This window comes from Vulpes vulpes, chromosome 6, assembly GCF_048418805.1.
Source record: "Vulpes vulpes isolate BD-2025 chromosome 6, VulVul3, whole genome shotgun sequence".
NCBI classification, from domain to species: Eukaryota; Metazoa; Chordata; class Mammalia; order Carnivora; family Canidae; genus Vulpes; species Vulpes vulpes.
Window position 1 is genome coordinate 65,299,939 of NC_132785.1, and position 12,869 is coordinate 65,312,807.

At 52.0% G+C, this 12,869-nt stretch overlaps 1 protein-coding gene across 1 annotated transcript in view; it reads right to left on the reverse strand.

Annotated features, from left to right (window-relative positions):
• Nucleotides 1-2,052: 2,052 nt before the first annotated feature.
• Nucleotides 2,053-12,869, reverse strand: part of NRL (neural retina leucine zipper) — a 29,075-nt gene continuing 18,258 nt past the window's right edge. Inside the window, exons 2-3 of the mRNA XM_026007577.2 lie at nt 3,488-3,895; nt 2,053-2,621 (exon numbers count right to left, since the gene is read on the reverse strand). Of these exons, the coding sequence (XP_025863362.1) occupies nt 2,289-2,621; nt 3,488-3,868 (714 nt within the window). The 5' untranslated portion in view covers nt 3,869-3,895 and the 3' untranslated portion in view covers nt 2,053-2,288. The remainder of the gene's footprint in view (nt 2,622-3,487; nt 3,896-12,869) is intronic.

The window sequence follows — 12,869 nt, forward strand, 5'->3', positions numbered from 1 at the left end:
CTCTCCATGAGTGTGGTCTTAATGTTTCAGGAAGTCAGTCTGTGTCCCCTTAATAACATTAACAACAGCAGTGGACATTATTGTTTGGCATGTATGAAACTTTGTGCTACATGCTTTAAATGCATTCACTCTCACTAGCATCATTTACCCCATTTTTCTGGCAAACCACGTGAGGCTTCATTTAAATTCACCCATCGTCAAAGAACTGGTGAGCCTGGAATTGAGCCCAGACCCATCTGACTGAAGTGCCCACACTCTTAATCACTAGTGTGCAACTTCTGTGTGAGCCCCATCTAGAGACCCAGGTGTATGTATACGTGGGCTGATTGTGTGTAGGAGGGCAGGTGCCTATGGATGGTGTCTCTGCCCGTGTATGTGCTGTGCAGGCCTCAGCCAGTTAAGGAAGGTGTGCAAGAGCAGTATTCAGTCTGGACTGAAGCTCCAGAGAGCAGGCAAGGACACAGGTGATAATCCAGAACAAGAGAAGAAAAGATGGGCTCCTGGAGGGGTCCTCGCTGCCCCAGCCTCTTCCTTCAATGATGCTCATGTGAGGAGATGACGGAGGAGAGGCCAAAGGTGCTGTGAGCCACTCAGGAGAGAGGAGCCAGGGCCAGAGAGGGTGGCTAGTGGCCAGTGGCCAGTGGCCAGTGGTGAAGAAAGAGAAAAGAGGAAGAAATCCTGGGGGAAATGGAGGAGATGCCTCCCATTGCAGGTGTCTGAGTGGAAGAGGGACAAGCTGCGCTAGAGGAGGGGGAGGAGGGAACAAGAACTGTGAAGAGACAGCTGGGGAGGGGGTGGAAAGAGGGGGCAGAAAGGAAGAGAGACATATGGGAGCCTCTTCTCCACCCTCAACTGCTTCTCCCTATTTATTATGTCCCTTAGAGGACCTACGACAGTGGCTGGTGAGGTAGATGCTCCCAGCTCAATGCCTCTGCTCTGCCCAGAGCCCCCGCCTACTCTCTCTGTAGGCAGATGAACTAGAGGGCTGGGTAACCATGGCAACTATGGGACCTCAGGATAGCCATAGGCAGGCCTGGCCCAGTCACTGCTGCTCCTGGGCTTCTGTGCTATGGTGGTAGGAGGAGGAGGCTCCATCTGGCCCAATCCCCACCCTTCCACCTCATTTTCATTGGGCCCCCAGAACCGATACTACACACACACACACACACACACACACACACACACACACAAGCCAAGAGCAAGGCTAAAGAATGAACACATCTTAAATGGCAAGAACATTTAGCCAATGGTATAAAGTTCTTCCTGAACTTCAAGTTTAATTCACAAAAACCACATTCTTTCAACATCTTATCATACTGAGTAAAATCTCATCTCAGCCCTCAGCAAGGCAGGAGGTAGCAAGGGTACTCTATGCAGGTCTGGAGGCCAAGGCAGCCCAGAGGGAACAGCAGAGGACCAGTGTGTGGGCTCATCCACTGCCTAGGCTGCAATCAAGAAGCGGGAGCAGGACAGGAAGTCCCTTTGGTGAGGTTATTCTGGGGGCTTCTTGGGGAGACTCTTGGCACTCCCACACCAAGGAGATGCCAGAACTGGAAAGGTGTCAGAAGTCATCCAACCCAGGATTAGATGAGGTAACCAAATCCCAGGGACCATGTGAGCTTCCCTAGGTGACAGAGGTATCCCGTGGCAGAGCTGGGACTAGCACCCAGGTCTCCGGAGTTCTCTCCCAGCCACTCTCAGAGCTCCTCAGGCCTTTTCTGCCCTGGGCCCTGGAGGCCTCTAGGTTGGGTAGGAGTAAAGCCTCTTGGGGAGCGTTCTTAGTCTGTCTTGCTGTTGGTAACTGAAATCTTGAAAACGCAGTAGTCCTAAAATGGGGAGTTTACAAGCCTCCGAATGAGGCTTCATTGCTAATTACCACCTTCCTGCACTACAGGTTGAAAACCTTGAATTAAAATCTAAACTGAGGGGGAGTCACACCACTCCCTCGGCTCCCACCCATTCACTGTCACCCAGCTGTCATCCACACCTCCCCACCCCACCCCATAGTGCCCAGCACCGGCCCCTCCAGATCTCAGTGTCCTGGTCATGTGGGGCGGAACGGGAGGTGGAGGATTCTGTGTGCTGCCTGCGTGAAGAGAGAAGACCCCTCTCCCAAAAAACGACCAGCATCTAACCTTGGAGCATGTCCTGAGAGGATATTTACGTATAGTCATACTACGGAGCGTCTGGACCAGAAGGCGCTCAGTAAACCATCTAGTGAAAGGTACAGTGGCCTCCTGGGTGGTGCCCCCCACCCCCCTACGACACCACTCCCCGGCCCCCGCGGCTCAGAGGAAGAAGTGGGCGTGGTCCCCGGCCCCGGGGCCGCTCGAGGTCAGCCGGTCGCAGCGAGCCTTGTAGAGGTCGCGCTCCCTGGCCAGGCGGGCCACCTCGGCCCGCAGCGCGTCCAGCTGGGCGGCCAGGCGGGCGCGCTCGGCCTCCAGCCCGCGCCGCTGCTGCAGCCGCTTGGAGCGACAGGCCTGCGCGTAGCCGCGGTTCTTCAGCGTGCGGCGCCTCTGCTTCAGCCGCAGCGCCTCGTCGCGCCCGCAGCCCCGCAGCTGCCGGTTGAGCTCCCGCACAGACATCGACACCAGCGCCGCGTCCGAGAACCGCTCGGCCAGCTGCAGCGGGAGAGGGCAGAGGGCTGGTCAGCGCCGGGTCCCGCCCCGCTCCGCAGTTCCGCGCTCGGGCGGCCTGCGGGACGGCCCCGCCCCCCCGCCCCGCCTTCCCGGACGCTCGCGCTCGCGCTCCCGCTCCCGCTCCCGCCGAATCCGCCCGGCAGCCCAGACCCCGCCCCAGGCCCCAACAAGCCCCGCCTCCCCGGGGGACGCGCGCCCCTGCGGGCCGCCGCGCGCTGCAGGCCTACGGACACCCGCGCCGCCCCCGCGCTGCTCGGCGGCGGGCCGCGGGCTCTCGGTGCCCCGGGGGCACGCGCCCAGGCAAACCCCGCCCCGCCAGGGCACCTCGCGCCCCTGTCCTGAAGGCCGCAACCCTGTGACCCTCAAAGGATTTGGATTACATCCTAATGCCCTCAACACCCCCATCTGTGTCTATAATTAATAGGATGAGTCCCGATCCTTCCTGAGAAGGCTGGGGGCTGGGGAGGCACGAGGTTTGGAAAGGCCAACCTCGTTCCCGTTCCCACAGCCTCCACGCGGTTCCTTCCATTCCACACGCGGCTCTTTCCGTGTTTGCACAGACTGAGGATATTTACCTCCCCGTCATTAATTCTCAACTCTCCCCTTTTAGTCCTCTCCTAGCCTTCTCTTCTCCCTCTTCCTCCGGGTTCATACTAGTCATTTCTCTCCATTTGGAAAAAGCGGAGGGGGCAGAGGTATTTTCTCTATTGGATTTCTTTCAAGGGCTCCTCCTTTCTCCTGCCCTCGGGCTCTTCCCCAATCCGTAAACCTCTCCCGAAAGTCTCCTTCCTCTCTTGAGCTGCCCTGCCTCACCCTGCCTCGCCTCAGACCACTCACTGATCACTCACCTGTGTATGCTGGGCTTCCGTCCCCTCGGGGCTCCCTGGGTAGTAGCCGTGGGGCCCCTCGATAGGGACTGGACCCTGACCCTGCAGCAGCTCCGCGGCCTCCTCGGGACTCAGCCCCAGCGCCTCCCCAGTTCCCAGCTGCTGCTGCAGGGTGGCCAGCCAGTACAGCTCCTCCAGGCCAGGCCGGGGGCCCTCAGTCGCTCCCGCCATGCCTGGCTCACTGAAGGTGGGTGAAGGAGGCACTGAGCTGTAAGGTGTGGAGCCCAGTGAGGCTGTTGGGGGGCCAGATCGCCCCTCAGCAGGTTCCCGTTTTACCTCAAACTTCATCAAGTCAAAGTCATTGACATATTCCATAGCCAGGGGGCTGGGAGGCAGTGCCATTCTGGGGCTGGTTTGTGGGGAGTGCACCTGCAAAAAAAGAGGAGAGGTTTGGAGCAGCATCTGGAGGCTGCCTGCCAGCCTCCTCCATCAGAACCTGCTTCTCCCGGAGCCCAAGTGCCCTGGAGAGCCGGAGTTCCAGAAAGCTGGGGTGATGTGCAACCCTGTTCCCTAAATAGTCACCTCTGGGCGGCAGCAACTTTTCAGGTGGCAGGGGCTCCTGACTGGGGACAAGCAGCTTAGAGGCCTGACTGAGGAAGAGGATAAATAGCACAGCCTCTGGCCCCACTGGCGCCTCTGGGAACTCTGAAAAACAGGAGGAACATGGCAGTGCTCCCAACTCTAGTGCTGGGACGTACTGAGAGGCTCTGCCATCTCAAGAGACATCATTCCATTTCCAAGCAATCAAAAAATTTTTGCTTAATTAACTGTGACAGAGTATGTGTCTATTTTAGGACAATGGGAAGGCACAGATACCACGACTTAATTTAATGTATAAGGATAATGTGATGTTATATTTCTCTCTCAGAACGCCTAGGTCAATGCCTTGCACATAGAGGGTCCTCAGTGCACATCTGTTCTATGGGTGAATCAATCAATCAATCCTGTTTATAGGACCATGAGACTTTTCAAAGAAAAAAGAAAGATCCTAGAGTCAGTTCTAGAAAGATCAGGACTGAGTGGTGACCACCTTTCCCCAAGCCAATCTCTCCAAAGGGAACCAACTAAAATTGGTTTTCCTCCTTCTACTCAGAATCTGCTATGTTCTGTGAACTGGACAGATTGCCTTCCCCTTTCTGACCCGGGTTTCCCATTTTGTTCCATAAAGGCAGGTAAACTTTACCATTTCCCAAAGAGTGTTCTGGGAAGCCCTAAGTCTGAGAAATACCCAAGAAGTTGATGTTCAGATCATTTTGAGAGATGCTGCCTCCCATCCCCACATTCTGCAGATTCACAAAGCATAGCAGCTTATCGATCTGAGGAGTCGTTCAGTAAACTGTCTGTTCAAACTCAACCCAGAGTGTCCCAAACTTATGTCAGCAAGGAGCTCTCCTCCCTGTTATCAACTGCAGAGTGTGTGCTCACCTGAGGGACCTCAGGCTAGATGACCTCAGACATCCTTCCCAGCCTGTAGCTCCCAAGTTCTAGCCCAGGTCTCAGTTCCAACAGCCCCACTGCCAGCCCCCCAAAGGTGCAAGGCAGGGAGCACTCATCCCCAGAGCTTGGCATTTGGCTCCATCTTGAGACCCCAAGCCTAGGCAGCCCTCTTTCTAAGGACATTGCAGACCCTCAGGTTCTGCTCCTAGAGGTGGGAGGAGAGAATCCTTTTCTCTTCCTTGCCCCTGGGAAGGATTGTTGCTTTATCTCTTGAGCCCCTCACCCTTGAGAGGACAGGGGTGGTAGAAACAAAGACATAGGAGGTGCCTGGGGGGCTCAGTGGTTGGGCATCTGCCTTTGGCTCAGGTCATCATCCCGAGGTCCTAGGATTGAGTCCTACATCCAGCTTCTCTCAGGGAGCCTGCTTCTCTCTCTGCCTATGTCTCTGCCTCTCTCTATGTCTCTCATGAATAAATAAATAAAATCTTAAAAAAAAAAAAAAAAAGAAACAAAGACACAGATTGAAGGAATAATCCTTGGCAGGGAAGAGATGGTGAAATGCTGAGAGAGGTGTCCAGAGAGAACTAAATGAAGAGATGCGTGGGGAGGGTTATTTGTCTTTCTGATGTGACAGCACTGAGGGACATAAAGCCAGTCAGGGTGGGAGTGGGGCAGGGAACAGATGTGTGGGGTTTCTGAAAAACAGACAACAGAGAGCAGACAGCAGGTGACAGAGGAGGAGGCTGCTGGTGAATGGCCTGGCACCCAGGTAGGCCCCGAATATACTCACCTGGGGAATGGTAGCAATGATGTGGTCAGTGTCCGAGTCAGGCAGGCACAGCTTCCCCAGAGACTGGAGACCCCATTGAGCAGGGCCTGGTGCCTGAGCACTCAGAACAAGGCGCTGAGGGCACCAAGCCCACAGGGCTCTCTTAAAGGGCCAGTGCTCTGAGGTCATCCGTGGTCCTCAGGCCTCTAGCCAATGAGGTAAGGGGATCATTTGCATATCTCATTGGCCTGGGGGGCTGAGGGGAATAAGAAGAGGGGAGAAGACAAGTATGCCTATTCTCAAGGAAGGAAAGGGGGCATCTGCCCCAACAAAGCTCCTCACTGATGGTCCTTCTCACAGGTGCCCAGTTCCCTTGTACAGAGAGCTGCTTTGGCCTGGCCAGCCACCCTCCGGCGAACATCACCCTCAGCCCTCAGCAACTGAGAGCCTGGGACTGGAAAAGAGGCCCAGAGAAGCTCCTGGTGCCCTCACCCTCCAACACTCTGCAGCACCTTGGCAGTGTTTGCAGGAGTACGAGCAGTCCTGAACCCACTCTTTCTCACCTAGCCAGTTGGGACTGTTTCTTGTTTTCAGGAATCCGCACACTTCTGTCCCCTCCTCACTCCCACTGTGACTGGCCACATACCCCTCACAGCTATTGTATCCGAAAGACAGGCAACCATCCCCACGGTGAATGTCCAGGACTTGGCCACCCAGTCCTCAGCCTCTCCCACTCTCACTGAGCTAGCCCCAGGACAGGCAGCCCAGCTCAGGAAAAGGGGCAACAGAAGGGAGAGTGGGGGAGAGTGGGGGAGAGTGGGGATCTCTGCTCCTTCCTTCCGGGCCACCTCAGGACACTGAAATCTAATCACCACCAATCCATCCGAGACACTTCTGTAACTGCCCTCACACGCCCTCTGCTTCCTCTTGCCTTTTCCCTGCGTGTCTCTGTCCCTCTATCTTCCTTCTCCTCATCCTGGTTCCCAGATGGCTTGAGGGTGACCTACATTTTCAGCCTAATCCCCTAACACCTCTTAGAGCTCTCATCCCTGAGTAGAAGTTGGAACGGGGATGCTAGGAATTAGCTAAGGAGGTGTTTAAACCTGTCTGAAGCTGTTTAAAACAGGGTGTGTATGAGAATAGAACTCTAGGAGTTAATGGTTATTCCCTACCTGGTGAAGATACTCAACCATTCCCATGGGGTTAACGGGCCCTCTGTCCCAAGTCAGAGAGAAACCTGGGTGTCCATCGGCCCCAAGGATGATCGGCTATAAAAATTAACCTTGTTCATGCCTTAGGTGTTGGGTGAAGAGCTGGTGGATTCAGATGCCCTAAAGCAGTAGTTCTCAAAGTGTGGTTCCCCCAACCAGCAGCATCTCCTCAGAACTTGCTAGAGATGCATATTCTCTGGTCTTACCTCAAACCTACTAAATCAGAAACTCTGGGGATGAGACACACACATACACACACACACACACACACACACACACACACACACACACACAATCTGTGTTTTAATAAGCCCTCAGGCAACTTTGATGAACATTGAAATTTGAGAACAACTGGTCTACAGAATACCTACAGCTAATGCAGCCTTCCCTCTGTGTGTGTTGTGGGCGGGGGGGGGGGGTTGGGGGGTCTCTCTTACCATGCTTACAGGTACACACCTATAAGAAGACCTAGATCAGAAGACATCATTCTCTTCCCACATCTGTCCTGCATTGTGTGGAGCAGAAACCATTGTCCCTATTTAAGTAATAAGGCTTCTCAGTGTAATTGCCTGGATCTCGCCGTTTTTTGCAGAAGAACCAGGGCCTGGGGACAATGTCACAAAGTGGGAATGGAGATCAAGAAGACAGAGAATAACACACTCGTCCATGGAATGTGGCTTTGCAGCACATACCCAGGAAAGGCCCCCAGAACTTCCTGAGTTGAAGAAGTGTTGAATGCAGCCCCTTTCTCATGCCTGGCCCCAGCCAGACACTCGCCCCTGAGCAGCTGTCAGGTCTGTGTTGATCTTCTTGTTTACTGGACAGCTCAAAGGAGAGATGGGGGGGAGGTGCTAAGCTGCTAATGGGCTCAAAGAGTCAGACTAAACAAGCTCAGGCTAGCTGAGCCACTCAGGGCTCAGACAAGGTGCCACTGGCTAGGGAAAAGTGTCCGGGATGTGAGGGCTGGGCCAAGAAAAAGAAGCAAGGGCACAGAAAGGAGATGCCGTGGCAATCGGTGGGGCCCCAGAAGGTGGTTCATGGACCATCTTGGTGGGGGTGGACCCGAGCCTAGGAGATGCACACCAAGACATCTGGGGACAGGGAAATGGGAGCGAAAAAAATGAAGCCAGGTGGACTTCAGAGATGACAGAGGAGAGGAAGGGAGGCAAGGAAGCTTCGCTGAGTGGGGCAGGAGGTGTAGGCCTGCTTCTCCCTCTGCCTATGCCTCTGCCTCTTTCTCTGTGCCTCTCATAAATAAATAAATATTTTTTAAAAAATAAATAAAAGAGAAAGGAAGTCTTCTGGGGAGGACCAAGAAGGGAATGAGGGGCCATGAGAGGGGTGATAGGAACAAGGGATCAGAAGAGCAATGGTGATAGAAGGAAGGGACAGAGGAAAGGTAAGACTGGGGACCAAGAACTTAAAAGAAATACAGAGGAACAGACAGACAGAGGGTCAGGCCACAGAGGAAGCACAGTGGCCAAAGGACACAAAAGGAAAAATATCTAAACAGAGGGATGCTGGACAATTGGGGGAACTGCCGGGAGAATTGGGGTACAAGATGGAGAGGGAGGAGAGGAGACTGAGCCAGCAATCCAGGGCGCCATCACTAACCTCCTCTGTCCCACACTCCCTTTTTGGAGTCATAAGACCCTGTAAGCCGTACAAGTTCTGGCTTTTGGTATCTAGATCTTCAGTAATGGATTCAGGTCTTCAAACCTCTTCCTGGTCTACCTGGTATGTTCATTTGACAAGTGTTTACTAAGCACCAGGCATTGTGCTCAGCGTTAGGGACACCTTGGTAAATCAGACTCACACCTGCCCTGCCTTCGTGGAGCGTATAGCCTGATGAGACTGGAAGACATCAATTTATTGCCCTTAGGCCCAGATAAGAGTGGTCTCTACCCTGGGCTCTGTGCTTTTGTAAGGTTCCATTCTGGCTGTGTCCCACCCCATGGGGTGAGGAATTCAGGCCTCCCCTGCCCACCTCTATGGCCCAAATACCCAGGAATTCCCTGCCTACCTCTAGGGCCCACGTGGACCTCTCTCCTGGGTTGACCCTTGTAGAAGTGGACCACATTACTGTTATACACATCTCCAGAACCAAAGGCTGGCTGACAGTGACTATTTGCAGGAGGTCACAGACAGAATTGGGACATGTAGACAGAGAGGTCTACATGTGTGCACATGAGGCCCCTCACAGTACAAGATGGTGTCAGGATAGAGAAAAGAAGCAGACCCAAAGGCCAGGGGCCAAACACATCTTCTCCCCACACCACCACATTCTATTGTAGAATTCTTAGGACTCTGAATAAAGTCCAAATCTGAATTCAAATTTGAACTAAATTCCAGACCATTTTGCATATATCTATCAAGGTAGAAGAATAGAACATATTTACCAGTTTCTCTTTTTTTTTAAGACTTTATTTATTCATGAGAGACACAGAGAGAGAGAGAGAGAGGCAGAGACACAGACAGAGGAGAAGCAGGCTCCATGCAGGGAGCCCGAAGTGGGACTCGATCCCGGGTCTCCAGGATCATGCCCTGGGCCAAAGGCAGGCACCAAACTGCTGAGCCACCCAGGGATCCTATTTAACAGTTTCTTAGCATAAGTTCTACACTTTAAATATTTAAACGCAAGGGAGTACCTGGCTGGCTCAGACAGCTAAGCAACCGACCCTTGGTTTCAGCTCAGGTCATGATCTTGCTTTCATGGGTTCAAGCCCCTGTGTGTCAGTTCAGCGTGGAGTCTGCTTCAGATTCTCCTTCCCTTCGCCTCCCACTCACTCCAGCAGAGCTTTGCAGTCCAAGTTTAGGATTTGGGCTTTTTTTTTTTTTTTAAGATTTTATTTATTTATTCCTGAGAGACAGAGAGAGAGAGGCAGAGACACAAGCAGAGGGAGAAGCAGGCTCCCTGTGGGGAGCCCAATACAGGACTTGAACCCAGGACTCCAGGATCATGACCTGAGCCAAAGGTAGACGCTCAACCACTGAGCCACCCAGGTGCCCCTGAGCTCTAAGAGTAGAGAGAAGCTACTAAAGAATTTCATGATCAGATTGTGTTTGAAAAGCTCATTTTGGATTTAGTGTGGAGGAGGGAAAAACGGAATCAGAACCAGATTAGGGGGCTAATGCAGTATCCAAGTTGAATTTGGAGGATATCTTAAGCTGGAAACAAACTCTGAAATGGAAGCTTGTGTACAGGTGGTTCCTTGCGGGGCAGGGTGGGGGGGCGGTGACTTTTAAAAGCAGAGAGAAAAACAGGACTGGATAGCAGGAAAAGCAGAAATGCACTGCAATTGCACAGAGGCTTTAGCTGATCCCACAGGAGCTCTGGAGCTTGGATGGACCAAACTGAGGAAAGGGGACCAGGCCTTTGGTCCCCTGCATCAACCAGTCCTTGGATACATGCTGCCCCAGGAAAGGGGTGTTACATTTGGTGAGACTGCTCCCTTCAGCCACAGGATGTATTCAGCTGTGAGCCATTAGCAGCCAATGCTCCAAGGCTGGGACAATGAATACCTGGATCCTGAAGAAGGAATCTAGGTGGCACACCACAGCATCCAAGGGCCAGACCCAGAGGGCCTTGGGGAAGAGAAAATGCAGACCAGTGGAAAGCTGGTCACACCCTGCCCCCTGGTGGTGGTGTGGCTGGAACACTGGGCCTACTGGTTGACCAGGCTGGGCGGTGCACCAGGGAACCATATAAAAGTGTAGCAAATAGGGGCACCTGGGTGGCTCAGTGGTTGAGCCTCTGTCTTTGGTTCAGGTCCCGATCCCAGTGTCCTGGGATTGAGTCCCACATCGGGCTGCCACAGGGAGCCTCCTTGTCCCTCTGCCTATGTCTCTGTCTCTCATGAATAAATAAAATCTTGGGATCCCTGGGTGGCGCAGCGGTTTGGCGCCTGCCTTTGGCCCAGGGCCCAGGATCGAATCCCACGTCGGGCTCCCGCTGCATGGAGCCTGCCTCCCTCTGCCTGTGTCTCTGCCTCTCTCTCGTTCTCTCTCTGTGTGACTATCATAAATAAATTTAAAAAATTAAATAAATAAATAAATAAATAAATAAAATCTTAAAAAAAAAAGTGTAGCAAATAAAGGGAATCAACACTATAAGGAAACCTTCATAGGAGCCCCTAAAGTTAAGGAAGGAAGGATATAATGGAGCTTCAGGAACATGAGACTTGTCTACTCTTTTATTCAAATACATTTATTAGCTGCCTATTACAGGCCATTCTACTAGGAACTAGGATAAAAACAAGACTAAAATGTGGGTCCTTCCTTCAAGGAACTAACACTTGAGTAAGGATTATAGAGATACAAAAGCAACTATAGTAAAGGGTGAGAATTTCATTTTTTTTTAAAATTTATTTGTGATAGTCACAGAGAGAGAGGCAGAGACACAGGCAGAGGGAGAAGCAGGCTCCATGCACTGGGAGCCCGACGTGGGATTCAATCCCGGCTCTCCAGGACCACGCCCTGAGCCAAAGGCAGGCGCCAAACCGCTGCGCCACCCAGGGATCCCTGTGTGAGAATTTCAAAAACAGAGGTATGTATACAGTATAAAACCAACACAAATGACATAGATGTTAATTCTAAGAGTCAAACTGACTTCACCTAGGAGGGGATGTTTAATTTAAATCTGAACAGCAATAAATAAATAAATAAATAAATAAATCTGAACAGCTGAAGGGGTTCACAGAAGTGCTCTGGAAACTGCAGCTGGGTATGTGGGAGAGGTGGCAAGTAGGGAGGTGGCAGTGATAATGCTAGATAAATAGGAGCCAGATTACAAAGGGTATCAGTTGCCACGTTGTAGGAAGCCTCAAAGGGATTTTAAGCCTTAAAGTGATATGATCTCACTTTTTTTAAAATGATAAATCAAGGGGACACTATAGGATTGGAAGGGAAAAAAGTAAACTGGTAAGAAGAGTCAGAAAGGCTTGGATTCAGATTCCATTTCTCTCTGATGACCAGCTATGTGACACTGAGTAGATGACAACTTCTTCTAAGGTTGTGAAACTGAATGAAATGATGTGTGTAAAGCTGTTGGCACAGAATCTGATCTAGTGGCCACACAATAAACATTATCCCTCTTTCTCTTAACTCATCAAAGTGAAGTTACATGCGGAGTTTGGAGGGTAGCTTAGTGGGAGGGAGTCGGGTGGCATTTGGAGAGGTGGGCGTCCAAGAGGTGGCTTGGAAGATATCACCTGAAGCCAGGTGAGAGGTAAGCCCTGAACTAAGCCAGTGGCCGTGGGGATAGACATAGATTTGAGAGCTAATTAGGAAGTACAGATCCAAAGGTTCTGGTGTCTGATTGGCTCTGGAAGAGAAGAAATAGCCTAGACTGATTCAGGTTCCTCTGGAGCAACTGCCCAGATGCTGGTACCATTCACTGAGATGGGGAAGCATGAGAGCAGGTGCAGGATTATGGAAGAGGTGATGGCCTCCGGCAGATCCATGCTGCCACTGGCATGCACAGCTTTAAGCCCAAAAGGTGGACAAGAAGGCAGCTGTTTGAAGTGGAGTAGGTGTGGACAGAGTTTGGATATAGGAACTGGAGGAAAGAATCCCAAATATATACACATGAGGTTGAGTCCAGGATGCAGACTGGGTGGAAGAGATAGAGAGCCAACAGCAAGCCTAAGGCTGAAGGCCAGCCCTCCTTGTCCCACTTATTCTAGCACAGAACTCTGAGAAGCCTGAGAATCAGGATTGTTTCTGTTGCAAATGGCAGAAATCCACTGAAAATTAGCTTAAGCGAGAGAAGAAATGTGTTGACTCATATAACTGAAATCAGGGAACTGTAGCTCTCCATCCCTCTGCTCTACTTCCTCCAGGCTGCCTTCCATCTAGGGCAGTGCCAAGCTGACACCCAGCAGGTTTATCCTACCTGGTTTATATCCTACCTAGGTTTATATCCTAC